This window comes from Drosophila miranda, chromosome 3, assembly GCF_003369915.1.
Source record: "Drosophila miranda strain MSH22 chromosome 3, D.miranda_PacBio2.1, whole genome shotgun sequence".
Taxonomy (NCBI): Eukaryota; Metazoa; Arthropoda; class Insecta; order Diptera; family Drosophilidae; genus Drosophila; species Drosophila miranda.
In genome coordinates this window covers 16,431,957-16,459,885 of record NC_046676.1, presented here as the reverse complement: position 1 = coordinate 16,459,885, position 27,929 = coordinate 16,431,957, and the positions used below count along the sequence as shown (strand labels likewise).

Sequence of the window (27,929 nt, the reverse complement as noted above, 5' to 3'; positions counted from 1 at the left end):
TTGATGTTGGAGACTCATTCCACGAGTACATGTATTAGTCGTTCAACAATTTCTTACATTTTCGGTTACGGTTCGGTGGTGCTCAATATTGTCATGGTTACATTTTTAAAACAAATAGTAGTAGCAGTAGCAGTAGTATCTTCCACTAAGACTGTTTTAATTTATTGTTGTCTGCATCTTTTTAAAGCTGTCTTTGTTAATTTACGTCTAATCATCAGCTCCCTTCTTTTGTTTTAATGGTGTTTTTGGCATCCAAGCAGATAGCTTGCTCAAGTGACAAACTGAAAATATTTGGTAATTGGCTGACCACACATGAAATTAGAAACTGTGGGGCCACCTATTACATATCATATGCATTCACGTGTATATCTTTTCGCCTGATAAAATGTGCGCCCGTTGTGGTCAGCTCTGCCTGTTGTTGTTGGTGGAGCATTTAATGACTGCGTCGTGTCTTCTGGTACTGTTTCGCCGAGGGGCTTCGGCCTGGTCGTCGGCATGTGGCCATACTCCATCGAAGGCCTAAAATTAGCACACGGGTAATTAGAAAGCACGGAACCACCTGGCATCAGACTGATGTTTCGGCATATATGTACTACATACGTATGTCGGGAACATCAATAATACCTGGAAAGGCAAACAAACCTTCCCGCAGCACTGGAACCGCAATCACAATCTAGCGCGTGGGTGGCACACAGAGGTGTGGTTGTCCCTTTTGCTCCAAGGGATGTTGAACTGCAATCATCAGAGGGGGGAGACTGCAGGCTTGGGCCTAGACATGCGCTGCACAAGCTGCAAGTGAACTTTGAACTTTCAGTCTACTGACGAGAGGAGCTTCGTGTTGCTGCTCCAAGTTTTGGATGCACTTGATTTGCATTAGCCATCGACAGTAGCTGTGCGTTCCCGCATATCAGGTGCTAAGGTGCCATAGAGAGCGGAGAGCGCTCCCTTAAACTCTCTCTCTCTCTCTTGTGGGTCCGTCCGGTCTGCATTGCGCAATGAGCGAAATAATCGATAATTGCAAGGTTTCCATTTCCACCACCCCACGCCAGATTTTTCGCGTGTACAGATTTCATTTTTGCCTGCTTCTTCCAGAAACAATTTGAGATTCCAACATGTGTTTTTTGGGTTTGGCGACGGGAAGAGTATGCTCTGGTGGCCATCGACGACGGTTCCGCTGCGGCTCTACCGCCATTGTCATGGTGAGATGCACTTTGCTGCCTTTCTACGTTACACACAACACACACACACACAAGCCACACGGCCACGAGTACGAGAGTGTGCGTTTTGTGAGTGCCTGTGTGCGTGAGCGAGGTGGTGGAGGTTGTGGATTGTAGTAGGTGTATATGTGCCGCCGCCACTGCCGCCGCAAAGTGTAACCGTGGCAGAGTTGTAGCCTGTTCTGTAGTCCGTTTGGTTTCTGATTTTCAGTTTTGTCGATTTCATTATGTACTGCAAGAGTATCGACGCCGACGTCGCCACCGCCGCCGCTTGTATACAGCACACATTATTAAGTGTATGGGTTTCGCTCTTTTTCTCGCTCTTCTCGACCCAAAACAGGGTATCGCCTGGTAATGTTGCCATGGCATTGTTGCTCGCGTCACGTTGCCAATGCGGACACCCTGTATCCGACTTGTTTTGCAAGCTCTCGTGCCGGCTCTTTCGCACCGTAACTGTGTTGGTGCTTTTTGCACTTACGTAATTTCCCAGTCATCCGACTTGACTCTCTGAGCAGTTGTTACTTATCCAAATTCTAAGCGCCATTTTTCTCATTTGCTGCTGCTCACGACGATCTTTTCTTTCCTCAATTTATTTCGCCTCAATCGCTGGACTGTAGACCGAAGACCCCAGAGGCCATTAGCATGCAAGAGCATGGAGCAAACTTCCTTCCACTCGCACACGGTTCCACTGAAAGAGATTGCAGTTTAGAACCCAGGCGGTCAAATATGTGTGTGTCCCAAGTACATGGGCATCTGTTATGTACTTTTTTATTGCCTCTCACATCTCAAGCAACAGCAGCAGCAGCAACAGCAATGTTTCTCATTTTTAATGCGCGCCCGAGTCCGTGGTTTGCTGCGTTGCCACCCTATTTGATATGTTCATAGGCAGCAACAGAAGCGACGGGACGGCAAATGAATTCCAAAGCAACACTGCGCGCGCGCATTTACACTCCCTCTATTCCGCTCTGGAGCTCTGTCTCTCTGTTGCGACTTGATGTTCTCTCGCGCTCTTTTGTTGCTACTTCGCACCAACACACTTACGCACAGACACGCATACATAGGCCACCTCTCTCTATCTCTCTCTCTGCCCGTCGCAAGCAGCAGGCAAACCGACGAACTGCTGGCCGTTCAATCGAAAATGTTTGCGGCGGCGTTAAGATGTACGAAAAACGTTTCCTCGCTTAAACTGTGTGAATATCTGTAAAAACTCACAGAGAAAAAATTATTTAAACGAAACAGAATAGTACAAACGCGGTAAAACAAAAAAGAATCCGTTGTAACAAAAAAAAATTGAATAAAAACGGCCCCAGCGATATTTCAAGTCTCGATTATACAGAAAAACTATATTTTGGCGAAAGAAAAAGGTGAAAATTGGTAAAAAGTGTGGGAAATAGTTGCAAGTGCAAAATACAGCGTAAAACGTGAAAGTTTCCAATAACAAGCCCAACCAAATGGCAGTTTATAGTAAATATAAAGGCACACACACACGCATATATACATCTTTCGAGTATATACACAGCCGAAGCAAATGAGAAGCCCAGCCGTTGCTGATGTAAGTTGAAAGAGGCGCGGGGGAGGTGGGGCGGTCCGCAAAATCATGAATATGAAATATCCTTCAAGTGCACTTGGTGAAATCAAACAAATTTTGGTAGTGGCAAACGAGCAGCTAAAACTTGTGAAAAATACAACATTTTTAGGTTAGGTCAATTTCAATTGGTTTATATACACACACACACGCTCAGTGGGATAGAGAAACCGAATACATATATAAAGCGCACAGAAAAAAAAGTCGTCGACGACTGCGACGTGGTTGTTGTTTGTGCTGCTGCTCACACTCACGCACAGCAATTCACATGCACACACACACACATGGGCGGAGGAGAGCGTCACACAGACACAACACATACACAAGTTTTAACCATTGCTTTTGGCTTGCTTATGAACTGACTGTATTTTTTCAACGTAGTGTCGTTTTATTTTCGTTCGTTGATTCGTTCCCTCTCAGTTCGTGCGCTTATCTTGACTTTTGCTTTGATGCGCCATTCGCATGTAGTGTGTGTGTGCTCGTACATTTAAATGGCTCCCAACACTGAATAATATAACCCGCTGGCGCTGGCTGGCTGGCCCCAGCCCCGGCCCACGGAGCTCCACGGAGCGCCGCCACCACACACAATGAGAGCATCATTTTTTGCTTCAGCCTCTCCTTCTTATTCACATCTTGTGCTCTTCCTCTTCACACCAGTCCGTCTGCCTTTTCTTGTTCTTTTTTGTTGTTCTTGGTTCGTTTTCTCATTTCGTTTCGGCTCTTTCAATTTTACACAGCTTTCTTCTATGACTATAGTACGAGTAGTATAGTATATGCCTTAGCTATTTTGTACATATTTCTCTCTACATCCATATGTTTTATTTGCGAAACTTATTAATAGCGCAGCGGTAATGCGTCTGTGTTGAGTGTGTGCGTGTGTGTGTGTGTGTGTAAGTGAGAAAGTAACACAAAATCTAAATAAAATATTAATTCGTGCATTAAAAACTACTAATAACGGTGTCTCCACTCCCCTGTCCGATAAATAAGAGAAAATGAATCAAGATTTAGAGATTGTTGTGATGCCAGACAGTGCAAAGAAAATAAGTGATTAACAATTTTTGCATATTTCTTGCCCGTCTACTTTGTGCTGCGTATTCTGTGCTATGTATACACTTAACAAAACAGATAAGATAATGTTCGTGTGCACGTAATAGAGCAGCAGAACGAGAACAAAAAAAAATGGAGGGAAAATTTTGCCCACATGTCTCCCCCAAGCACACAGCAACACAGTCGCACACACACACAAACACATTCAGCTGCCATGAACGCCCCAATTTTGCGTTGGAGCCCAGAGCTCTTCCACTATGCGCGCTCAGAGGCACACGCAGCACATACATACGTACATGACATGTGTATGTATGTTTGGTATGCACTGGCAATGCCGATGATGGCGGATCCAAAAAATACAATAACAAAAAGTGCCACACGGTAATTGAGAGAGTTTAAGATATAGGACGAAAGGAGGAAACGCATACAAACCAACTGGCTTTTTTCTCCGTGCTAATATCTAAAGGACTTGTGAGAGAGAGGGAAGCTTCGGAGCTTTTGTGCGGCTGTACAGGGTTTCAATATTTGTTTACAAACGCTGAGGCAACCAACTGGGGGTTCGCATTGGGTGGGTGGGTGATGGGGTGGCCCAATCAAGATGCACAGCGGAGGTGGTGTGCTGGTGGCATATGATGATCTTCAAGTCAAGGCGGTTTCGATTTGACTCCCGCCAGCAGAAGCCCGCGCACAAATACACTTTCATTCAAGTTATATTTACACTGAACCACTCTCTTTGAAGTTCCATTCTCACTGCTGTGCGCCGCGCAACTTTGCTCTCTCTCTCTCTCGAATGCCCGCCAAATACTTGATGTGTGTGCTGTGTGTGTGTGTGTGTGAGTGAGTGAGTGACGGGTTGTTGCTGGCCCCAAACGGGTGAAAAATACCTTTTGAAAAAATCTGCCATCTACTGCGCCTCAACAACAAATTTGCGCTCTCCTCTCTCCTGCTGACGGTCGCTCTCTTTACCTCTCTCCCTCTCTCTCTCACACGCTAATATGGCTGCAGCGAGCTCCGCCGCCACCACCTTTGCATTTGAGGATTGCTGCAGCCTTTGCCTTTGCCTGGCTCTTGTAAGCTGTAGTAGATACAGAATGTATACCAGCAAGCCCCGCTCCCTCCCCTCCCCCATGGAATGTACATATACATATATAGATATGCTCTGTCTGAGAGAGTGTGTGTGTTTTTCCCTAGTGGATTCTATGCAAGCTGAGGTCGTGCATGGGACATTTGGCACCTTCCATGCGCCAACACAAGCACTTCAAAATGTGTATGAAATGAAAAGCTTGCTTAGGAAGTCTTTACTGTACCCGCTATTACCAATAACAAAGCGCGCGCCCAATTCCGGTTGCACGTATGTATAGTATATGCTTGTGTGTGTACATGTACATATATGCCCAAGAAGAGAGCGTTGGCAACTCTCCTTCTATATACTCGTATTGTTATTGCCCCCTCCCTCTCGGGGCGGCAGCGGTGAGCTCTCTCTATCAAACACGGAACCCAATACAAAGGAACAAATGTTCTACGAGTAAAGTGTGGTTTTTTTGCGATATGGCAAAAGAATTTCGTGCTGTTCGCAAACTAAAAAATGTTTGTTCGAAAATATTTCGTTGAAATGGGAAAATGTGAAATTGGGGATTTCTTATTGGCATATTTCTTCCGCTAACAAATTAATTTAACAATTGATTCCATTCGTATTGCTTGCAGCTGGCGTACCTTAAGATACAAATAGCAGCAGAGCTGGAGAGACCACGCACGACGTGGCAAAAGCAAAGAGAAACACTGGAGTAGTAGCAGCCGCAGCATCAGCATCGTCGTCGTCGTTGCCGTCGCCGTCGTTGTCAATCTCTCGATTACAGAACCTCAGGGCATTTGCCGCTAGCTTGCGACCAAATGCATAGACAACATATGTTGCACTTACGAGCAGTTCAAGATCAAGAGCCGCAGTCAAAGCAGTTGCGACCACGACCGTTTGTTGCGTACTATATACGCTCATAGAGAGCGGCGAGAGGGCGAGAGAGGGAACACCACCCAATATCCCAGCAGTATCCAGCATCCCTGTGCTTAGCCAGGGACCGGACCGGACCACCAAAACGGCGTCAAAGGGGAAGAGCCGCCCAGAAGGACAAGCAAACAGACAGACAAGAAACGACAAGATGATGAAACGCACCCGTGTCGACGAGGTGCAGTTCGGGACACGTCCCGGCCCACCAGCTCCGGGCGTTGTCGGTGTCGGAGTTGGAGTTACTGGCGTTGGCGTTGGCGTGGGTCCCACTTCCGGCGTCAGTGTCAGCGGCGGTGGCTCCGCCGCCGTGGGCGTAAACACAGGCGTAACAATCGGCACTGTGGTACCAAGTGCGCACAGTGCCACCATTAGCGGCATCAGTTCCATACACCATCGCATCCTCACCCCACAGCATGGCGGTGCCCAGACCATAGCCTATCTGCCGTCCACCACGCCGACGGCAACAAATCTGAAAACAACGAGCTCAATTGTTGACAGCACCACCAGCGGCAGCATCAGCACCAGCACGAGCACAGGAGCAGCAGGAGCCCAGGTGGCCACTGTAGGAGTGGGAGTGGGAACAGTTGGAGGAACTGGTGCTGCAGGAGGAGGAGTGGTTGTATCCACCGGCAGCGCGGGCACACAAACACTGCAGTATACCACATGTGAGTATTTCTGTGATTTTTGTACATTTCTAGACATTACTGAAATCATTCCTTTCCCTTGCAGCTTACAGCGTGGCCTCCATTCAGGCTGGAGGAACTCTCAAGGGGAGCACAACGGTGGACGGTGGCAATACCGTGCAGATTCATGTGACAGGAGGAGGAATGGTAGGAGGATCCGCTAACCCATCCATCGCCCAGACAGTCTCGAGCAGCTCGCAGACGGCAAGCAGCACCATACGACAGCGTACAATAAGCGGCACACAGACCGCGGCCAGTGCCGTCAGCAATCTCACATCGATGGCGCAGCAACAACAGACGCCTGGCAGTCTGCCCCAGACGGCCCAGACACCACCGGCTGCTGCTGTTGCTGCTGCTGCTGTGGCGGCGGGAGGAAGCAGTACCCCACCGCAGGGACAGGGGTCTGGTGGCGGAAATGCCACGCCACGACTGAAGGTGGAGGATGCCCTCAGCTATCTGGATCAGGTGAAGTACCAGTATGCGGACCAGCCGCAGATTTACAACAACTTCCTCGACATCATGAAGGAGTTCAAGTCGCACTGCATCGACACCCCGGGGGTGATTGAGCGCGTCTCGACGCTCTTCAAGGGGCACACGGAGCTGATCTATGGCTTCAATATGTTCCTGCCGCCTGGCTACAAGATTGAGATCCATTCCGACGCCCTCGGCTGCTCGGTGCCGGTGGTATCAATGCCCTCGCCCCCCGGCGCACCCACCAGCACTGGGACTGTGCATATGATAGCCGGCAGCCCCTTGGTCAGTGCCGGACATAACTTGAAGACCACCTTGACTGCCGCCGGAGTAGGAGGAGGAAGTGGAGCTGCCGCTGCGGCAGCCGTTGCACAAATCCAATCGGCAGGCGCTGTCAATCTGATGACCCATGGCGGTGCATCGCTCACCCAGACAACGATTCATGCCCTGCAGCAGGCCACGCCACCGCAGTCTCAGTCCCCGGGGCATGTCCATGTGAGCGTGACCAGCTCGCCGGCGCCAGCCGTTGTGGCCGTGCCTGGAGGAGGTCAGCCGCCGGGGGGTATCTCCGTGTCGGCGCACAACATGCCGCAGAATTACTCGCGGGATCGAGAGCGGGCCACAATCACACCAACCGGTCAGGTGGTGGGTGCGGCGGCTCCTGCAGCAGCCAGCAGTATTGTTGTGGGCGGTGGTCCGCCCACTCCGAATTCCTTGAGTGAACTAAGTCCCCACGGTGGTGCAGGAGCAGGAGCAGGCGCTGGTGGAGGAGCGGGTGCCCAGCAGCACAATCTGCATCACATACAGCAGGCGCATCAGTCGATCCTCTTGGGCGAAACCGGGCAGCAGAATCAGCCCGTAGAGTTCAATCACGCCATAACCTATGTAAATAAGATAAAGGTGAGAGAGAACAGACCATGAGAATAGTCGAAATCGTTTGCTAATCTGTGTATTTTCATCCCGTTTAGAATCGTTTCCAAAACCAGCCGGCCAAGTACAAGAAATTCCTGGAGATTCTCCATGCGTATCAGAAGGAGCAGAAGGTCATGAAGGAGGGGAGCTTGAATCAGGGCAAAATGCTCACCGAACAGGAGGTCTACACACAGGTGGCCAAGCTCTTTGGCCAGGATGAGGATCTGTTGCGAGAATTTGGACAATTCCTGCCCGATGCCACCAATCATCAGTCGTCGGGTGGGGGCCAGTACATGGCCAAGGCCTCGTCGGTGCACTGCAATGATCACAGCAAGCAGCAGCAACAGCAGCGTACCACGGCCACCCTGAGTGGCGGGGCGCACATTACCATGTCGAGTGCCTCGCCAGCTCACAGCATTGGCTCACCCCTCCATCTAAGTGGTGGGGGCACGCTCCCGCAGACGCTCGACAGTAGCGCCCATGCGGCGGCCATTGGCAATCTATCAGCGGTTAACACTAGCGTCAGCATCAAGACTTACAACAACAATCAGCAGCAGCAGCAGAACCATGTCATTGCTTCGCAACGGAATGACGTCCTCTTTGAGAAGGAATATCATGGTGTGTCCCCAGCCAGCCTGCAACAGCACCAGTCGCACCATCGGGGAGCCGGCGTGCCCCATCATCATTTGGCGGGGACTCCCGGAGCGCCCAATATACGAGTCGGAGCCGGCGGCAGCGTCATGGTGGCCTTTGAGAAGGAGCATCGCAACAATCATCATGTACAGAAGTTCGTGGGAGGACACTCGCAGAACCAGAACTTGTCGCATGGCCACAATGCCAAGAAGTCGCCCAGCTATGGCCTCTCCTCGGTGATTGGATCCTTGCCGCACCTTTCGGACAATTCCCTAGACCGCAGCTCGCCGGGAATCAACTATGGTGCGACCGCTGTCTTGACCGCTATCCACCATGCGGGTCCGAATAACTCTGCAGCAACAGCAGCAGCCGCCAGACGGCAGGGCGGCGAGGACGGTGGCCTGTATGGGAGCGGCGGAGCAGGCGGACCGCCGCCGGCCAAGCGATCCAAGACCTTTTGCAGGGATGTCAGCTTCTCGGAGGCATCCAGCAAGTGCACCATCTCGGATGCGGCCTTTTTCGATAAGGTGCGCAAGGCACTGCGCAGTCCCGAGGTGTATGACAATTTCCTGCGATGTCTGACGCTATTCAATCAGGAAATTGTGTCCAAAGCGGAACTCCTGGGACTCGTCTCACCCTTCCTGATGAAGTTTCCCGATCTTCTACGCTGGTTCTCCGACTTTCTGGGCCCGCCCATTGGTTCGGGTCAGGGTCAGGGCCAGGGCCAGGTGGGAGGAGCAGGAGGCGCAGGACTTATCGATGGCATGCCCCTGGCGGCCACACAACGACAGGGCGGCAGCAGCAACAGCAGCTCCCATGATCGGGACCGCGAACGGAGCGGCAATCATCCCACTGCCGCCGAATATGTTCAAGATGTGGATCTGTCGGCGTGCAAGCGACTGGGCGCCTCCTACTGTGCCCTGCCGCAGTCGTCGGTGCCGAAAAAGTGCAGCGGACGTACGGCCCTTTGTCGTGAGGTGCTCAACGACAAGTGGGTATCCTTTCCCACGTGGGCCAGTGAGGATTCCACATTTGTCACGTCGCGCAAAACGCAGTTCGAAGAGACAATTTACAGGTAAGAAAGGACTCTCCTCCTCCTCTTCTCCCTTCAGTCCTGCCACACTGTAAAATAAGTCCCAAAATAATCCTCACTGGTGGGGCTATGGGCTATGGGGCTTTGGTGCTTTGGTTTTTCCTTTCCTTCCTTCTTTAACTGTCCTTTTTTGGGACCTAATTCGTGGTGTCGGAGAGACTCTTCTGTTTTGGTTTTTTCTTGGATCCTCTCTTGTTTCTGTTTCTGTTTCTTTGGCTTTCGTTTATTTGAATTAACCAATGCGCACGTGTTTCTAAACAAAAGGAATATTCACAGAACGGAGGACGAGCGATTCGAGCTAGATCTGGTCATCGAGGTGAACAGTGCCACCATCCAGGTGCTGGAGGGTGTCAACAAGAAGATGTCGCGCATGTCCAGCGAGGAGTTGGCCAAGTTCCATTTGGATGACACTCTGGGCGGCACATCGCAGACGATACACCAGCGCGCCATCCATCGGATATACGGCGACAAGTCGGGGGAGATAATCCAAGGCATGAAGAAGAACCCCTCGGTGGCCGTGCCCATTATCCTGAAACGGCTGAAAGTCAAGGAGGAGGAATGGCGGGATGCACAGAAGGTATGTCTCGAAAGGTAGTCCAGCGGTCGAATATAAATCTTTAACCGCTCGTTACCTCCGCTTTTGCAGGGCTTCAACAAGCAGTGGCGCGAGCAGAACGAAAAGTATTATCTCAAGTCACTGGACCATCAGGCAATCAACTTCAAGCCCAACGACATGAAGGCCCTGCGCTCCAAGAGTCTGTTCAACGAGATCGAAACGCTGTACGATGAGCGGCACGATCAGGAGGATGATGCCATGGAGCAGGCTGGACCCCATCTTGTGCTGCCCTACAAAGACAAGACCATACTGGATGATGCCGCGAATCTGTTGATCCATCATGTCAAGCGGCAGACGGGTATACAAAAGCAGGAGAAGCAGAAGATCAAGCAGATCATACGACAATTTTTGCCTGACCTGTTCTTTGCGCCGCGGCAGCCGCTCAGCGATGATGAGCGGGATGACGGTGAGTCCCCCTTCCACCCTCTTATTCGTATCCTTTATCCAAGTATCCCCAGTAGCTATTAACCTCTAACACCCCAAACCCCCATCCCCCCGTCCATGCAAATATGGGCATTTCCATGAAAAGGTCCAACGAGACCCAACCATTTAAAAGTCAATTAAAACTTAAGTCATTTAATCAGTTGACGTATAATTTGGAATTTCACTTTTAAACGTATTAAATTTAGCAATTGTTTATTTATTCAGTAATTTTTGCTGCTATTTATTCAGAACTTTTGGTATATTTAATACCATTTTTTCCTTAATTATTTAGATACGTAATTATAAAGGCTCTACCATAAAGTTTTTCTAACACTTCGATTATTTATCTAATTAAAAAAATAAATAACAAAGAAATTGTTTAAGCTCTAGTTAGATTCGGCTTCCGGCTGATAACAAAAAATATAATTTGGAAAATTAACATTCAATATTTCAAAAATATCTTTAAATCGGTTTATTCTTTCAAATTTAAACCTTCAAAAAAATTATATTTGATATCAATTTGATATTCTGGAAATGCCCATATTTATATGGTTTCACCTCCGTTTTCTATTAATTTCAAACACATTTGATTTATTGATTATTGTTTATTTAATTTATGTCGAATAGTATTTTAATATAGTGAATGTTTTTTCGTTTTCTTTTTTCTTTTTGATTACGTAATTTAATATTAAAAAACAAACCAACAAAAACCACTGCAACCCACAACCACTTGTAACGTAATGAAACATCATATAACGATATCTGTAACCGATTAACCCCCACAAAAATGGAATGCACACCCACTGAACTACTGAACCACATCGAATATCGAATACCGTATCCCTATATCTATTAGCCTTTCCATTTTTGGCAGATGACAATATCAAAATGGACGTAGACCAGTCGCCGCTGGGTCGAGCCGACTCGGTGACTCGAAATACCAAGGGATCGCCCAGCGAGGGCGGATCCCCAGCATGCAGCACGGCGAGCACCAGCAGCAGTGCGGCGGCGGTTAAAAATGAAGCTGATGAGGTCAGGACAACGACGGGATCAACAGCGACGACAGCATCTTCATCATCTACGACAACAACAACGACGACGACGACGTCCGCGAGCTCATCTACAGACGATGCAACGCCATCAACATCCTCAGCGGCGGCAGTAACAGCAGCAGCAGCAGCAGCAGTTGCATCTGGATTAGAGGCCAAGACAAAGGATGAGCCTGTGTCTAACCGAGATGAGGCAGCAGGCAGCAGTACCACCACCAGCACAGGCAGCGTAGTGTCCAGTCCCAGGCCAGGACAAGATTCAGCAGCAGCAGCAGTAAATCCCAGCGATGTGGAAGTCAAGGAAGAGCAGCCACACTCTGACTTTGTCCATCCCAAGCTTTTGCCACAGCATGCACAGGGCCAGCATGAGGTGAGTTTTAACCAGACCGGACTGGGGACTCGCTGATCCATAATGTATATATCGTTCCCCCTCCCAGGATGAATCCTACTCGCTTTTCTTTGCCTCCAACAACTGGTATCTGTTCCTGCGCTTACACGCGATTCTCTGCGATCGTCTTCATCATATGTACGAGCGGGCGCGTCTACTGGCCATCGAGGAGGAGCGTTGTCGGGTGAATCGGCGAGAGAGCACCGCCACCGCGCTGCGGCTCAAGCCCAAGCCCGAGGTTCAAGTGGAGGACTACTATCCCACCTTTCTGGATATGCTCAAGAATGTCCTAGACGGCAACATGGACTCGAACACGTTCGAGGACACGATGCGTGAAATGTTCGGCATTTACGCCTACGTATCCTTTACGCTGGACAAGGTATGTGGTGGAATATACATATGTAATTATCGGACTATCTCGATTGCTAATCATTTGTTCTCCTCTCTGTGTTGCCAGGTTGTCTCGAACGCCGTTCGCCAGCTGCAGTATTGCGTCACTGAGCGAGCCGCCTTGGACTGCGTGGAGTTGTATGCCACCGAACAGCGGCGCGGCAGCACTGGCGGCAGCACTGGCGGCTATTGCCGCGATGCCCACAAAACGTTCGACCGCGAGATGATGTATCAGCGCAAGGCGGAGAGCATGTTTAACGAAGAGAACTGCTTCAAGGTGTTCATAGTAAGTAGTGCTGAAAACCCTTACGCCAAAAAATAATACTATAACGAATCGTGTGTGCTATCTCGCAGTACAAAATTAACTGTCGCGTTACCATCGAACTGCTCGACTCGGAGCCCGAAGAGGCGGACAAGCCGGCTCTGAAGGCCCAAAAGTTCAGCAAATACGTCGAGAGAGTAGCGAATCCAGGTCTCGGCGGCAGTGGCAGTGGGAATAGTGCAGCCCTGAGCAGCGACAACATTGTGGAAGAGTCCGACATCAAGACGGAGGAGGAGGATGAAAATGCCGAGGTGAGTGTTGGGCAGGAGGAGCTGGGCAGCAGCAGTATTTGAGCCAAAGCCAGAGCCAGAGCCGCTTTGCGTGTGTGCTGGAAGAGTGGTTAACCATGTTGTTTGTGTATTCTGTTATTCATTTATATTTTATTTACCGATTCGTATCCTCCTCTGTTGTGATTTAAGTACTTTCCACTGTACATACCATACTACACCATACCATAACATAACATAACAAAACATACATTGAACAAGTATAGTTTAGACCGTAGACCCACAAAAAATGGACCGACTACTGAACCACCAACTCAACCAACCCACCTTGTGTATATATTAGTTTTGGTAAAGTCTGTTATCTGTTGTTGTATATCTATCTATCTGTCGCCTTTTGCCGTTGCACACGCTTAAGTTTTTTTCTCTTCTCGTTTTGCTAGGCTCGGGTGCACACATTTTTTGTTGTTTGTTTAAATACTTTAATACTCTTTTTTTCGATATTTTTTTCAACTATGTATATTCCGTTTGGATATTGTTTATCAACATGCCAATTGCCAACTTTTGCCAATCGACCACATACATATCGATTAATACAATCGATTGAAAAATACCAAAACAAACAAATTAAAAGCAATTAAAAAGAAGAACGAGAAAATATTCACTAATCTAATTAATGCTTTTTTGCATTCTTTTCTCTCATTTTTTCCAATTTATTTTTTCGTACCAGGTCAATTCCAAGGCTTGAAATAACAAAATAGTTTTGATAATTTCATTGAATAAGAAGAAGAAAAAGTCATATTGCAAAATGAAATAGTAATAAATGAATTTGTTTTTTGATTACCAGAACAAAACAAAAATACTAAAACTTACATCGCAATAGCAACCGTAACACCAACAACCTTTTCACCCATCACTACCACTACCACGCCCACACCCACACCCACATTCAAGAACCGTTCGTCCAAGCAATAACAAGCAACAATAATGATGAGAAACCGAATTGTCACCCAAATAAATGTAGCACTTACCACCCACCCACCATACCATACCACACCACACCACTCACGCATATACATAGACACCTGCCAGCATACATATTGTACATACCTAATGTAAAATAGTAGAACAACAACAATAATTATAAACGTAGGCACGCGCTTGCATTTGTTTCTGATTTTGTTATGCCTTGAGTTTGTCTACTTAGTGCTCTATCTCGGAGGTCAATAGGTCAGTCTCGCGTCGCGAAGATACTCTTCTCGGGAAGGTAAAAGAAAGACGGTGTGTGTGTGTGTGTTGGTTGGGAATGAGAGAGGATGAGGTGTGAGAAAAAGATACAAGATTGCGGTGTGAAGTTGTTCAGTTCCAGTGTTGAGCAGCCCTCAATTTTTGGGCTTTGCGACACCACACATACATATATGTAAATATTTATTATCGTGTTTTTATTGTATATAACATTTGGCGTCAACGTACATCGTACATATGTAATTAAGTGTAAAAGTTTAGTAGCTAATTTTGTAAAGGAAGAATAACAAGCCAAATAATGTCTTTTTAAATTAAATTAAACAGCAGTTCGGTAATAATTTTTATATCTAGGAATTTAAGACAAACACACACGAGACTACAAATTACAAATGCCAACACCATAATTGTAAATGAAATCAAAACATAATACAGAATACAATCACCAAATGTGGATATTACCGGAGAGTGAAAAATCGAGAAAATATATATGGAGCAGCAGCCTATTATTAAATTAAATTAATTAATTGCACTTATTGAAGGTCAAGAGGGTGCCTCTGGGGCGGTGGTGGGGTTTAGTGCAGCTCAAAGAAAGCAAGTTCAGTAATTTAATTTACTTAAGTTTTAAGCAAGGTAAGTGGTAGTCGCATCGTAGAACTTCTCATCATCTCAATTGAGTAGACGTAAATACTGTAAAAGATTAAGTTTACGTTCGAGTTGAGTTGAGTTTTGTTGGTATTACTATACTATGTATATGTGTGTACTATGTAAATGTGATTCAGTAGCTCCGTAAATGTGTACGTGTCGATCTTTGGCTTGTCTGGCCTGGTACCACCTCTACTACATCTGTTGTTTGACTTGTGTTTGTTTTTCCCTACAACCCAACTCCTCTTTTTCCTCCTATGTACATATGTATTCCTCCTATCTCTTATGTAATGCTTATTGTTAGTAGTGCTACACACACACACACACGCCTCCACATACACCTCCACACACACACACACTCACAACAAACACAAACATACGCATACCCAGCTTTAAGTAATATTCGTAAAACTCTCTGTGGAAGCATGCTGCATTGCCCCTCAATTGCTGCCGGCAATTGCCATAATTATGGACAATCAGAACTAATCGTTGCCCCGTCCCCGTTCTCATTGCAGCATTCGCGAGGAGGAGGAGGAGGAGCACCCAAGGCACGTTTCCTGCAGCGCAACAAGCGCAGGTCGCAGCTACACGAGGAGCAAGTGCGCCAGTTGTTTGATCAGAAGCGGAGCCGGAGTGAGCATGTGGCAGCCGCAGGAGCCTCCACGACTAACGCTGCTGAGGCAGGCTCTGAAGCCAATTCAACCGGCAGCAGCACCAATAATAATAACAACAACAACAATAATAATTGGGGCAAGCGTCTGCCGGAGAGACTGGGAGCTCCACAGGTGGGCCTGGCCGAGCAGTACGCCTTCAACGATCGCGATGAGATCACCACAAATTCCAGCAACGGCCGATGCTTTGTGACCAGCAAGAATCTCAAGCTACTCAAGTACGATGCAGTGCGTCGTGCCAAGAAGGTGAGTCATCGAACTCTACGAATAGCAGCAGAAGAGGCAGAAGTGTAACTCGTTTCCCTTTGTTCCCAACAGAGTCATTGCCGCGTCACTCAGGCGAAGTACGTGCGGTATCAGGCCTACGTCAACAATTGGCTGCAGCAGCACGTCAGCGAGCAACTGCAGCAGAACTGCAGCGATTGGCTGCTGGGAAAGACGGCGGATCAGATCAATGCCAGTGGCTGGGGTGCCACCTGTAAGACCAAGTCGCTGCAGCAGAAGGATACCTCCAAGACCCCGTACCGCGTGTACACGAGATACAAGGTCATTCAACTTGGCGGCAGTGCGACGGGCGGCGGCTCAGTTGGTGGTCTGATGGGCGGAACGGCGCCATCAGCAACCACAGAAAACGCGGCAACAACATCAACGGTAACCACTGTGTTGGCCGCCGCCGTATCCTCCAACCACCCAATAACCAATAGCAGCAGCAGTAGCAGCATTTTGTCAGGGGACTCGACCAACACCACCAATACCCCACAGCAGCATTGCAACAGTGCGGCAGCAGCAGCGGCAGCACCCACGAATGCCGCCGAGGCCCTGCAGCAGGTGCGTCCGATGGAGAGCTAACCGGAGCGGACAGCAGGAGCAGCAAAAGGAGCAGGAGCATGGTCAGATTCTGCCTGCATATGACGATATAAAGATGCAATGGATGATTTGTCTGTATTCAATAAAAAAATTTAATTATAAATGTGATACCAGCCACAGTTCGGCGCGGCTTTGGATATTGGATATATATTTCATCGAAACGAAACAAAGCTCTTTTCACATTGTACAAAAAGTCATTTAATCATAGGCGTTTTGCTCCAAAACGAGAATTTGATAGGCTTATAGCTTGCATAACTTTTAGCGTTAGAGTTCACCTATGGCAGCGCGCTTTGTTTATAGAGGCGCTTGTTTTTATTGAGCTAGCATTAAGTCAGAACCCCTTTCTACCGACTAACGCAACCTAACTTGATAAGCCATATATATAGTATATACATATAGCTAAGGCACAGCAAACCCATTGAGAAACGAGTTGTGCTAGTAATTAGATTTCAGAACACGTCTGTTTAGCGCTAAGATTTTATCTTTTACTTTTTCCTACACCTACACATGTGTGACGTGACGTATTTTTATACAAAAGAAAGCCCAACAAAACAATCGCGTCGCCCACACACTAAACCTTGTACAATTCCTTGTGAATACTATTATATTATAGATATCTACGTGCTTAAGATCCCCCTAAAACTAAGTTGTATAAACGTAATGAGCAGATTAAAAGAGTTTATCAAAAGTGAAATGGCATTTGAAACGAGGATTCCAGCGATTACAAAGAAATATAAATGTTTATTTGAAATAGTTATATCTTAAAATGAACGGCGTACAGTGCACTACACCACAGTAGTATTCGACACACAATTACAAAAAAATTGTATTAAATACAAATGCATTTCTCCATACATCACTTGTAAATGAAGTCCCGCCGCGTTATGATGCCAGATATGCGATTCTCGTTGTTGATGACCAGCATGTGGCGCAGGCCCAAGGCCCGAAAGACTTGAAAGATCCTGGGAACCGAGTCGTGCTGTAAGGCAAGACCAGCAGGAAAAAAATGAAATAAAATGTATCTGTAACATGGCGAAAAGTATTCCGACTCACCGCATTGACGCGCACTGGTGATGGATTCATGAACATGGCCAGGTCCACTGTGTAGTTAATTTTATCATCCAGTTTTCGAACGCTCTGGAAGCGCAAGGAAATCATTGCAATGCCAATCTGGCGGGTACTCTTTTTAGCAGGTCATTAGTCCTTACCTCAATTGATGGATACCGCGGATAGACATCGCGAAACGTTTGTATTGAAGTTTCTGGTAGCCAGAAACGACTGTTCTCCACATACAACGACTTTAAAAGGATGACAATTAGCTGCGAGCGCAAAACAATGCCACAGACGCGACCCTGAGAGCGATGAACCTGCAGGCAATTCAGGATTAAATTAGACTCACGGACAAGCAAATGTTTTCATAATCTTACGCCTTGGACATCATCCACAACGGGAAAACCATTGTGATCGCACTTCTTCAGCACATTGTAGATATAATGGGCGCTGTCGCGCAGCTTGATGCACACCACTGGGCTGCTCAATATTTCGCGGGCTGTCAGTCCTTTATATTGTGGAAGCGGCTCCCAGGGCAGAATGGGCACGTGATTCACCTCGATTTGGGTGTCGTAGATGCCTTCGTTGAAGTAATCGCCCACCCATTTGGCACTGATGAGTGCAATGATCAGAGGGAAAAAGAACGATGTCTCCACGCCAGTGGTTTCCATTAGAATAACCGACAAGCTGATGGTCATGCGTAGAACTCCACCCAGATTGGCGGCAGCTCCGATCAAAGCATATTTTCCCGGATGCAAAAATTCCTGTTTGTACACGGAAAGGATTAACTGACTGGACTGATGGAGCGTGAGCGACTGAGAACTTACAGTTTCAGGAAATAAATAGTACGTGACCATGGCGAAGAGACGTCCCCAAGCAGCGCCTACTAAAGCTGTTGGTATGAAGACACCCAGGGAGACGTTGAGGCCAAAGGTGGCACACGAGAGCACGTAATAGACAATCGTGAACATGGTCAGGGTGAGTATTTTGTGCGATCCTGAGAACAAGAGAAATTTAATATTTATATGGCACTAAGAAAAAAGGCACTAGCCCACCTGGTGGATCATGGAAAAGAGATCGGACTGTGGCCTCGGGCGTTTGAAACCAGAGTGCGGCCACTGCATTGTATTCATTGTCCTCGCAAAAGAGCTGAACAGGATGGATGGTTGGATCGTTGCCCAGCGGCCGACAATCGTTGATAAAGTAAATCATCGTGCATGCCAGTGTAACGCCGAACATAGCCACCACAACGGCTTCGCACACCTTGCCAATCTTCCAGGGAATGTAACGTTTCCTAAATCCATTGATTTTTGTATTCAGCGAATTCCAGGCGGCCCCTAGTAGGCCTCCGGTTATGCCCAACAGCATGAAGATCGGCAATTCAAAATAGTCGAATTTCAGGGGTTGATCGAACTTTCCCAAATTGAAGAGGCCGGTGAAGGTGAAATCGTTCAGACCGTGATATGTGGACAGAACAAGGTTCAGAGTAAAGACGCTAATGATTGAGGCGACGAGAGTGCGCCAGATGAGATTTTGGTTCCAGAAGCTGGCTGCTTCTTCCAACGAGAACAACATGCCGCCAATGGGGGCGCCAAAGGCGGCCGAAACTCCAGCAGCACCGCCTCCCAGGACAAAGTCCCGCTTCTCGTGATCATCCCTGAAGGCCTTAAAGACGCGGAAATCCTTCACGAAAGTGGTGCTTTTTCCCTGCGATATGCCAGCGGCTACAACAGCGCCGGCGTGTATCATTGGCCCCTCCTTGCCGCCAGCTAAGCCGCCGACCACCGAGGTGATCACTCCAATAGCCTTAACTGCCAGGGTTTTGATGCGCACAATGCGTGGTATTTTCACGCCATTGAGGTAGCTCTTCACCTGCGGAATGCCACTGCCCGCCGTTATGGGTTCGATGTAGGTAACCATGGCAGCTCCAAAGGCCACGGGCACTACGCTCAAGAGAATCCAGTAGAGAAAAGGCACAACTAAATCGCCGCCCGTAAAGTCGGTCTGTGGAACATTTTTCTCGACAGCTGCAAACATAAAACCATGTGAAATAACCAAACCAATTAAGCTAGTCTATCGTTACGTACAGGTCATGAGGAACATGTACTTCAGTTCGGAGAGTTCTTCGATGATAATGTCTATGGAGCAGGCAATAAGCGCTGTGATGATGCCAATTTGTATGAATATGATCCATCGTATGATATCTTTCCGCAGTGAGAACCGCTCCGTAAGCCTCTTTTTTTGTTCGTCTTGAAAAAGCTTATTTTCGCAAACTTCATAGTCTAAGCTCTGAAAATGCAATTTAGATTATGCATTTGCGATAGCACACGCCCACTGTCACTGTCAAACACAAACCCACCTCATAGTTGGGAGTAGATGCTGCTGCGGTCCGGGATCTTACACGGAAAATAGGTTCCGACTCAGCGTTATCCCGATCATTAGGTGGCAAATTTCCATTGAGCGCCTGTAAATATTTAAAAGTGGATATAGAATTTCATTTATACTCGTACTTAGTGATAAACAATTAACTTTCACAAAAACAGTGGATGATTCATCCGACTTTTCCCTTTATTTGCAACTTACACTATTGCCTGAATATGAAGGGGTGTGATCTAGTAATGCGGGTACATCGTTATCGTTATTGCCTGGCATCAAAGTCCCCGAATTGTTACCTACGCCGACACCTGTACTCGTTGTTGTAATATCGTCTTTAAGGATGTCTACCAGAGTTGTTGGCGGTGGCGAACTTTTTACAGCCACTTTCGGCACAACTGGTTCATCGTCGTCTGTTGTTTCTTCGTCTAAACTAATTAAAGTCTTTATATCGTCCATTACTCCAATTTTTCCATCAAAATGAGGAAAAAAACTAAAAACAAAAAAAAAGTTCAAGTGTGACCCTCTGTTGTTGCTAACGAAATACCAAATACTAAGCGGTTACTACACTAATATGGAGGGAATGTTGTTTATTCAGTTGGTATAGATATTATATATGTATATAATACATAAATTCATAGTTGGTTTCGTTCCTGGGGAACGAACTCCTAAAAAGTGGGCTGAAATTGGAAGTCCGGATTCAAAAACTTGAATTTGGCGGCATCCAGGAGTAAACGGTTGTGCTCAATTTGGTTGCGGGAGCGCAGCTCCTGGCTTATATCGGTCATTGTGCGTTCAAGTCGCTGCAGAATATCTCTAGGTGGTCCATCCATGTAATGTGCCACTGAGGGAGCCATTTGAACATCTTCCAGGGAATACGATTTGCTGGATAAGCTGGATATGCCGTCGCTTTGCGAGGATGCCATAGAAGCTGTGGTCAGATCAATGGCTACCGGCTGTTCCGTACGGATGGGCGATGGTGAATTGCTTGGTTGCTCCTCCTTAACGTCGTGGCGCAAGGGCAAGACCTGCGGCACAGCAGCCACGGGAGTAAGTTGGCTATAGTTGGCCATCAGGGTCTCCACCGTGCTGGGGTGGAGATTTGGAAGCTGGGAATAGTAAAATTTGTTATATAAGGTTTTGAAATTCACACTATAAGAACGTCTACTAACGGTGCGAACATGTTGGATTATTAACCCAATGTTTTTCGAATTATCTGTACAGTTGGGCATCTTCGACGCGTCCAGGTTCACGTGATTTTGGTTGTGATCTAAGGGCGAATAGCCGCTCACGGAAGGAGAGGGCTAAGGAAAGAACAAAAATTAACACACACACAAACAATCATGTAAATGCACGATAACCTCTGTTTAATTTCATTGAGTTGGTTGCTGTGCCGAAACAGATACACCCACAAACACACACGCGTGCATGTTCTACTTCTTTAACGGTAAACTGCATAGCTTAATACATATGTATGGCTATCTTGCTTGTTGCTTACTGTTTTTGTGCTCGTCTCCTCCTTCTGTTCGCTATGCTCTTGCTGGTGGCGCTGGAACACCGTTTTAATTTTCAGCTCGTGTGTTTTGTTTGCCGTCGGCGCAGAAGACGCTATAGCAGGTGCAGCCGGCGCAGACGCCGCCGCAGCAGGTCCTCTTGTTATAGGCTTGCACGACGATGTTGAAGCTCTCTTTCTACGGGGTTTCTCATTTCCCCGATTCTTCATAATGCGATCACGGCGTTCCTCCAGGGCAGCCACCTTCATTTCGTGCAATTTGCCCAACAAAGATGCGTGCCGACGCTGTACCGGAATCATAAGTCAATTACTCAAAATGGTGGGGTGTTATTTCTCTACCTTGATGTGCATATGAAAGTTTCCCGTGGAACGCACGCTGCCGCGATAAACCCGACCCGGCGGACAATTACAGCACTTGACCACCACATTATCTCCGATCTGGCTTTCAATGCTGTACAGCTCTCCATTTAATATGTAAGGAACGTGTTGATGCTGCTCCAAATCCACCTCAGACCCAACCTCAGGATTAGTACTGTCCGAAGACATTATTCCAGATATAGTTCCTTCTGGCCATAATTTTGCATTTAATTTTATGCGAAACTAAAATTTATTATCGCCAAAAACCATTACTTACAGCAGCGACAAATCTGTCAAAAAGAAGAAGTATTTGCAGAGATACAACCACACATGAATCCATGAGTTCTGCTCGCAAAGAGGACTTCGAAAAGAGAGAAGGCAAAATGTAAGAAATGGTTCAAAACGGAAAAGGGAAACATCTACAAGTACGATATACATATTTAATTGTGAGACAAGTACGGGTGCTATTCGATACTACAGTGTTCAGTGCCTTGGTTATACATTTATTGTGCGAAATATGCTGTATTTATTATGTTATTTTCTGTAATTTAATTCCTTGCGCTTTAAATTTTAATAAGTTTCGGCGCCAGGGCCTTCGATAGTTCGATGCGATATATTGCTGGAGCGAATTGTGGCAACCCTAATATCGATAAGCGGTATCTGCACGTTTTCAACAAAAATAAACAATATCAACCTTTCAATTAAGAATATATCTAAATAGAAGATGTCGGATCAAAACGTAGATGCGAAGCCAAACATTTTAATCACCGGTTGGTATGTTTGCTTCAGATAATTGTACGATTCTAACATGGACCCACAGGAACACCCGGAGCGGGCAAATCGTATTTGTGCGAGCGTTTGGCCGAACAATTGAAGTTCGACTGGTTGGACTGCTCAAAGATTGCCAAGGAAAATGATTACATTGAGGAGCACGACGAGGAATACGATTGTCCCATTTTAGATGAAGAGAGGGTATTATGCTACAATATTTCCGGGAATCTAAATAACAAATTACATTTTCTTAGCTTATGGACCACCTGGAACCGTTGATGCAGAAGGGCGGCAACATCGTGGAGTATCACGGCTGCGATTTCTTTCCCGAGCGTTGGTTTCAAGCTGTCTTCGTTGTCACCTGCCCCAATAAGACGCTCTACGATCGTTTAAAAGAACGCAACTACAATGAGAAGAAACTTTCCTCGAATATAGAGTGTGAAATCTTTGGTACAATCCTGGAAGAAGCTCGCGATTCGTACAAAGCTGACATTGTTCACGAACTCTGCGGCGAGACGGCAGCAGATGCCGATAAAAGCTTGAAAACAGTGAAACAATGGTACCGTATGTGGAAGAGAAAATAAACATACTTTTATGAGGAAATGTTAATCATCTAGTCCGACAGTGGATAAAGCAAGGTATTCGCAATCTATGTATGGCTAATACATATTTTATTAGACAAATATTTACAACAAACTACGAGTATACGAAATCTTAAATCTACAACTGATGAGGCAACTATATGCGCGTCATTTTAAAGCGGAGCGGGCCATCCGGCGCGTACATAAATGTGACGGCATAGTCCAATGGTTTGTGGTTGTACTCAAGCTTGTAGTTTCGCAACAGCTTGGCCAGCAGTATCTGCATCTCTAGGTCAGCGAATCTCCGTCCCAGGCACATGCGGGCACCATAGCCGTAGGGCAACGAGGCAAACGGATGTAGTTTGCCCGGAACTCCACCATGCTGTGGTTTCAGCCAACGCTCGGGTCGGAACGTGGCAGCATCTGTTACATACTCCTCCATGTTACCGGTCACAATCGTGGGAAAGACGGCCTGGACTCCCTTCGGCACCTGGTAGCCGCAGATCACGCTGTCCTCCTGCAGGGTGCGTCCATTGCCAATCACCGTGCTGTACATTCGGAAAACCTCCTTGATGAAGGCCTTCAGATGGTGCATCTGGTCGAGCAGCGGAATGGTGAGCGGTGTGTTTGGGTCTGGTAGCAGGCGCTTCAGTTCCTCGTGCACCTTTTGCTGCTCCTCGGGACGCGTGGCCAGTTGATAGAGCATTGAGCAGACCGCCATCGATATCTGGAAGTGGTAACTTTTAGCTTTCTGTTAAAAACTACATAAACTCTGATCTTACGGTGTCTATTCCGACTAGAATCAAGTCCAACGCCATTATGGTGGCTATCTTTTCGTCCTTCTCCGACATAATCACCTTCTCCACTAGCGAGGGTTCACCGGCACGCTGGCTGGGATCTTGTGTCTTCAATCGCTCTGTGGCACTCTGTATGTACTTCATACAGACGCTGGAAGGAACGAGATATTGATGGCTTCATGGTAATAAGAATATTCTGCACTTACCCCACAAAGAAGTTCATGTTCTTCACATATTGGGTCCAGAGCGGCGTCGGGAAGTACCGCCAGTAGGGAGCCTTCAGTTCGAGAGTGGCCACGTTCCGCAGGGCATACTTGGCAGCATCGATGATTTGCTGTGGCTCCGAGTCGGGACTAAGATTCGCTTCCAGGCAACCCAAACGCGTGTCCAAGGCAACGCGTCCAATACCTGATGTGGACAAGAACATTGACGTTATAGTATAAACATAGTCTTTCGTGGTCCTGAGGGCTCACATTCCAGCGACCATTTGTGTATCTCGTTGTCGAAATCCTTTGGCAGCTCCTGGTTACCATCCAACAGGTGCTCGCAGCGCACCAGGAAATCATCTGTGATCGCCTCCAGCGGCTGCAGGTAGCGCCTGATGGTGGATAGCTGCAGCACCGGCTTCTGGACACGCGATCGAAACTGACGCCAAGGCTCACCGTGGCTGCATGGGAAATGGTGAATCAGTGGATCAGTGTTATACGAGTATGCGTGAGGCTGTTCCACTTACACGCCCACCACGCCGCCGAGCTCCCCAAAGAAGTCCTTGCGCACCACGCTCTTGTACTTGACCAGACTGGGCATCGATGGGCGGAAGGGGGTGGGCCCCTCGCTGCGGTAGCACTGAAATGTCAGAAAAATCATAAATTGCTTGGCTCTAACATCCGACAACTGGCAGTAATTTGTACTAGCTGGAAGCGTCGCAAAGTGCCAGAAATTGCTGTAATGCTTTGGTGCCTTCGTGCTTCGCTGGTCAAGCGGAAAGACCCCACCAGCAGCTAAGTGCGTCTTGGCTGTGTTCCGTGTTAAGGCTTGAGCATAGCTTACCTTTTCGATTTCGTCGGCATCGTAGATGAAGAGTAGATCGGGCCTACCTATGAGGCCACCGAAACGCACAATTCTGCCATACCGATCGTGTAGCAGCGACGAGATGTTGGCCACATCGGAGATGGTGTATTGGCCAATGATCGGCATCAGACTGTGAAGGAGAACCGCCAAGGTTAGGGCGCATGACAAAAAAATCGAACAATTGGCAAACAAATCTCTGCGACAATGGAGGATGCATTAGCCTTTGCCAAAAGCGCAAAATACTCGTAGTATCGTATATGTAGTACCTGAACGAAGCATGCACCAAAATTTCACATGTTATGATGCTGACCTTGAATACGGCGCTAATTGAACGCTAATCAACAAGATGACGTATGCGGGAATGGATTGTATGTCGGAGCGGATGCCAGCCGATTAGCCGAGGGAGTGATTATGTGGTTTCCGTGGGGGCAGGCGCGGTGCAGGTGTGAACACTCGGATACTAGGAAACCCAAAACACACGCACATTCAACAAGAATCATTGAAAACTATCATTCAAGCCGTTGTTAAATATTTGGACAACAAACGGGGGAAAACAAGCTTCGTTGCGGCCAGTGAAATGATCGCCTGCTTTGGACGCGGCAAAGCCAAAATAAATAAATGGATATAAAAACCAGCATCATCATGAGCAGTGCTTATTGAACATGCTTAATTGGGTCAAGTGAAACGGAGAGTGTAGAGTGGCTGGCTGTGGCTCTGGCTCTGGCTCTGGCTCTGGTGCAGGGAAATCAAATTGCAATTCGCAGAGTGAAAGTACGTTTGCTGCTCGAGTCTTTTGTTTCTGTCTCTCTTATACGAGTACGTACCGCCAGGTGTTGCCCAGAATGGGTAGGGGCTTGGGTCCAGGTATCTGATTGTAGGGCAGAGCGTTCTGCCATTCGGGAGTGGAGTGTATTCGTGGCGTTGAAGGCGCCGCTGTCTCCTCTGGTTCCAGCAGATGGGGACAGGCGGCCACGCCCGTGGAGCTGTCGCGGATCTCGAGACGTTGCTTCTCATTTGGCAGCAGGCCCGTGCCACTGATCCTTGACACAGTTCGCCTCAGGCTGAATGCACTGGCTGTGCAAGCCCTCACTGGAAGCTTGTTCATTTCTTTTTTTTGTTTTCTATCTGGCTTTATGCGTGTGTCAGCAACAGCTAACCGATTTAAATTCAAATCAGATTTCACTCGTTTTATGCCTCGATTTCCAATTGTCTTGCGTTGACGTTGTCTTTGCGTTGACACACACAGATATACTGGCTCGAATGAAACTGGCTTCTATCTCTACCAGTCCGCTTGCAACAACTGAGCTCCGTTCCACACTCAATGGCTGTCCGACACAAACTAGCTGCTCCAGCGGCCCCAATGAGCCCCCAGACCCGTCCTCTTAGTAAACTTTTAAAAGAGAAATCATTTCGATGCTCTTTCGTTTCGTGCTTTCGACCATGTAATGAGAACTGAAAGAATGGACGTATGAAAATTGTGCAAGGGGCACAGATTCACATCAATGTCTTCCTGACTTTTTGCATACAACATGATTTCGTTATAATCCTTAACTTATAGGTCAAATGTTAGTGAATATGTTAATATGAAAACTGATATTTCTTTACTTAAGAGCGATCAGTTACGGTTGCGATATTTGTGTCTGTTCGGCGGGTTCTCAGCTCCAATCTGGGGTGCCAATGCCGGAGATTGAACTCTAGATTTGGGTAAATGCCCATCGAAAATGCGCGGGTGAGTATGGAATCTAGATTGTAGCCAAGGCCGTTTGGTTATTGGCAGTATGCATCATCAGCTCGAATTTCTGCAGGCTCATGGAAAATGTGAATCTTTCGAAGGGTTTGTCATCAAAGCTATAATGACTCGATCCAATTTAAATCACACCTTTTTATACGATTTGTCTGGGGTTTTTATTAATATTCAGCTATTTAATTCCTCCACTTAGCACACTAATATTAACAAATTTGTTTGGGTCTGAAACAGTTTTCTGTTGGTGGGATCAAGGGGCACAGCTGCAAAGCATTGCTACGCACAACCATTCCTTCTTACTCCGCCGACACTCATTATTGTTGAATGGGATCCAATCCTTGAACACCTTGGGATCCGCTACCATGTGTGGCACGATCCCTTCCTCCTACATCTGACACCTCTCATGCTCATAACGATGGCACTCGAGGAAGTAGGGTAAGTTTTCGTGAGAGATGAAGTATAAACGGAGCAGAAAGATAGTGACTTTTAAAGGTCCTATTGCTACCAATGCGAACTTCGACATCCACTTGTCTACTGACCCAAGAATTTGGTATGGTTATAAATATATATAACATATATATAATTATTGAAGAGTAATACAGTTTAGCTAAGGCTATAGCGGATGGGCTTTAGTTCGGGCCTTTTAAACACCGAATAAACTCATTAGATCTCCATGGATGCACCCGTAATCACCTGAAAGCAATGAAATATAGCATGATTAAGGAGGACTGCACCAAATTTGTTTAAAAAGGCCATGTCCATTTGGCGTGTGATTAGTAGCACCGAAATGTTTGACGCACTTGTATCTGGCCGGTGGCATTTTCTGGCCGCAGCTGTTGTGCTCTGCTCCGTTCTGGGGTGCGAGGGTTGGAGGTCGCGCTCCAGATTCACCAACCTCCAGTGCGAGTCGTATGGCGAGTCCTTTGTGACTTTCTCGAAATGCAAACTCAATCTCCTCGGCAGGGGACGCGCGGGAGTCAATATACACTGCCAAATGCACAAGACGCCCGTTACAAACGCGTGGGTGAGTCCAGAATCCTGATTGTGGCCGAGAGCCTTGTGGTTATTTGGGGTTTGCCTATGACAGATGAATTGGAGCATGTATCGTCGCTACAATGGCTGGCGTCCATTTCTGTACAACGTCAGCAAGGATTTCTGCCAGCTCATGGCAAATGTGAACGATGTTTCTTTC

General features: G+C 47.2%; 5 protein-coding genes and 1 long non-coding RNA gene across 11 annotated transcripts; 2 read left to right on the top strand and 4 right to left on the bottom strand.

The window, feature by feature from the left end:
- On the bottom strand, positions 1 to 2,235 carry LOC108158414. Its single transcript, XR_001775248.2, has 3 exons — positions 1,982 to 2,235; positions 643 to 1,905; positions 1 to 519 (listed from the first exon to the last, which is right to left on the bottom strand). It is a non-coding gene; the product is annotated as an uncharacterized LOC108158414 (long non-coding RNA).
- Positions 2,236 to 5,983: 3,748 nt separating this feature from the next.
- On the top strand, positions 5,984 to 17,168 carry LOC108158403 (paired amphipathic helix protein Sin3a). 5 transcript variants are annotated; one of them, XM_017290661.2, is made up of 11 exons: positions 5,984 to 6,516; positions 6,581 to 7,905; positions 7,974 to 9,625; positions 9,920 to 10,220; positions 10,290 to 10,665; positions 11,539 to 12,101; positions 12,169 to 12,498; positions 12,577 to 12,795; positions 12,864 to 13,082; positions 15,458 to 15,859; positions 15,932 to 17,168. In XM_017290661.2, the coding sequence occupies exons 1-11, from the start codon at positions 6,003 to 6,005 to the stop codon at positions 16,460 to 16,462; spliced, it is 6,432 nt and encodes a 2,143-aa protein (XP_017146150.1). In that variant the 5' UTR covers positions 5,984 to 6,002; the 3' UTR covers positions 16,463 to 17,168. The 5 variants fall into 5 exon arrangements, with proteins under 5 accessions (XP_017146150.1, XP_017146151.1, XP_017146149.1 ...); XM_017290662.2 differs by having other exon boundaries at positions 9,908 to 10,220; positions 11,557 to 12,101; XM_017290660.2 differs by having other exon boundaries at positions 9,908 to 10,220.
- Positions 16,981 to 20,438, bottom strand: LOC108158405 (H(+)/Cl(-) exchange transporter 7). Its single transcript, XM_017290671.2, has 9 exons — positions 20,114 to 20,438; positions 19,890 to 19,994; positions 19,618 to 19,819; positions 18,586 to 19,557; positions 18,358 to 18,527; positions 17,908 to 18,294; positions 17,689 to 17,847; positions 17,534 to 17,617; positions 16,981 to 17,459 (listed from the first exon to the last, which is right to left on the bottom strand). The coding sequence occupies exons 1-9, from the start codon at positions 20,360 to 20,362 to the stop codon at positions 17,337 to 17,339; spliced, it is 2,451 nt and encodes an 816-aa protein (XP_017146160.1). The 5' UTR covers positions 20,363 to 20,438; the 3' UTR covers positions 16,981 to 17,336.
- Positions 20,439 to 20,468: 30 nt separating this feature from the next.
- LOC108158407 (protein stand still) lies at positions 20,469 to 22,162 on the bottom strand. Of its 2 annotated transcripts, none has more exons than XM_017290675.2 (5): positions 22,051 to 22,162; positions 21,756 to 21,982; positions 21,402 to 21,701; positions 21,076 to 21,207; positions 20,469 to 21,012 (listed from the first exon to the last, which is right to left on the bottom strand). In XM_017290675.2, exons 2-5 carry the CDS (start codon positions 21,960 to 21,962, stop codon positions 20,572 to 20,574), a joined length of 1,080 nt encoding a protein of 359 aa, XP_017146164.1. In that variant the 5' UTR covers positions 21,963 to 21,982; positions 22,051 to 22,162; the 3' UTR covers positions 20,469 to 20,571. The 2 variants fall into 2 exon arrangements, with proteins under 2 accessions (XP_017146164.1, XP_017146165.1); XM_017290676.2 differs by having other exon boundaries at positions 21,756 to 21,979.
- A 241-nt stretch (positions 22,163 to 22,403) lies between these two features.
- Positions 22,404 to 23,229, top strand: LOC108158409 (adenylate kinase isoenzyme 6 homolog). Its single transcript, XM_017290678.2, has 3 exons — positions 22,404 to 22,543; positions 22,594 to 22,745; positions 22,799 to 23,229. The coding sequence occupies exons 1-3, from the start codon at positions 22,498 to 22,500 to the stop codon at positions 23,126 to 23,128; spliced, it is 528 nt and encodes a 175-aa protein (XP_017146167.1). The 5' UTR covers positions 22,404 to 22,497; the 3' UTR covers positions 23,129 to 23,229.
- On the bottom strand, positions 23,195 to 26,319 carry LOC108158406 (probable cytochrome P450 301a1, mitochondrial). The gene is made up of 7 exons (XM_017290673.2): positions 25,818 to 26,319; positions 24,973 to 25,123; positions 24,656 to 24,768; positions 24,396 to 24,589; positions 24,129 to 24,330; positions 23,908 to 24,073; positions 23,195 to 23,852 (listed from the first exon to the last, which is right to left on the bottom strand). Exons 1-7 carry the CDS (start codon positions 26,096 to 26,098, stop codon positions 23,283 to 23,285), a joined length of 1,677 nt encoding a protein of 558 aa, XP_017146162.1. The 5' UTR covers positions 26,099 to 26,319; the 3' UTR covers positions 23,195 to 23,282.
- Between the last annotated feature and the right edge of the window lie 1,610 nt (positions 26,320 to 27,929).

Bases quoted from the DNA above. Each gene is read 5' to 3' on its own strand.
- LOC108158409 (XM_017290678.2), top strand. From the start codon at position 22,498: ATGTCGGATCAAAACGTAGATGCGAAGCCAAACATTTTAATCACCG. The intron at 22,544-22,593 runs GTTGGTATGTTT...ATGGACCCACAG, and splicing joins GCCAAACATTTTAATCACCG to GAACACCCGGAGCGGGCAAA. The intron at 22,746-22,798 runs GTATTATGCTAC...ACATTTTCTTAG, and splicing joins CCATTTTAGATGAAGAGAGG to CTTATGGACCACCTGGAACC.
- LOC108158405 (XM_017290671.2), bottom strand. From the start codon at position 20,362: ATGGACGATATAAAGACTTTAATTAGTTTAGACGAAGAAACAACAGAC. The intron at 18,528-18,585 runs GTGGGCTAGTGC...TCTTGTTCTCAG, and splicing joins TCTTTTCCATGATCCACCAG to GATCGCACAAAATACTCACC. The intron at 18,295-18,357 runs GTAAGTTCTCAG...GTGTACAAACAG, and splicing joins ACTATTTATTTCCTGAAACT to GAATTTTTGCATCCGGGAAA.
- LOC108158403 (XM_017290660.2), top strand. From the start codon at position 6,003: ATGATGAAACGCACCCGTGTCGACGAGGTGCAGTTCGGGACACGTCCC. The intron at 12,102-12,168 runs GTGAGTTTTAAC...TCCCCCTCCCAG, and splicing joins ATGCACAGGGCCAGCATGAG to GATGAATCCTACTCGCTTTT. The intron at 12,499-12,576 runs GTATGTGGTGGA...CTGTGTTGCCAG, and splicing joins TATCCTTTACGCTGGACAAG to GTTGTCTCGAACGCCGTTCG.
- LOC108158407 (XM_017290675.2), bottom strand. From the start codon at position 21,962: ATGTCTTCGGACAGTACTAATCCTGAGGTTGGGTCTGAGGTGGATTTG. The intron at 21,702-21,755 runs GTAGAGAAATAA...ATTCCGGTACAG, and splicing joins ACTTTCATATGCACATCAAG to CGTCGGCACGCATCTTTGTT. The intron at 21,013-21,075 runs GTTAGTAGACGT...TACTATTCCCAG, and splicing joins TAATCCAACATGTTCGCACC to CTTCCAAATCTCCACCCCAG.
- LOC108158406 (XM_017290673.2), bottom strand. From the start codon at position 26,098: ATGAACAAGCTTCCAGTGAGGGCTTGCACAGCCAGTGCATTCAGCCTG. The intron at 24,769-24,972 runs GTAAGCTATGCT...CTGACATTTCAG, and splicing joins ATGCCGACGAAATCGAAAAG to TGCTACCGCAGCGAGGGGCC. The intron at 23,853-23,907 runs GTAAGATCAGAG...TACCACTTCCAG, and splicing joins TTCTAGTCGGAATAGACACC to ATATCGATGGCGGTCTGCTC.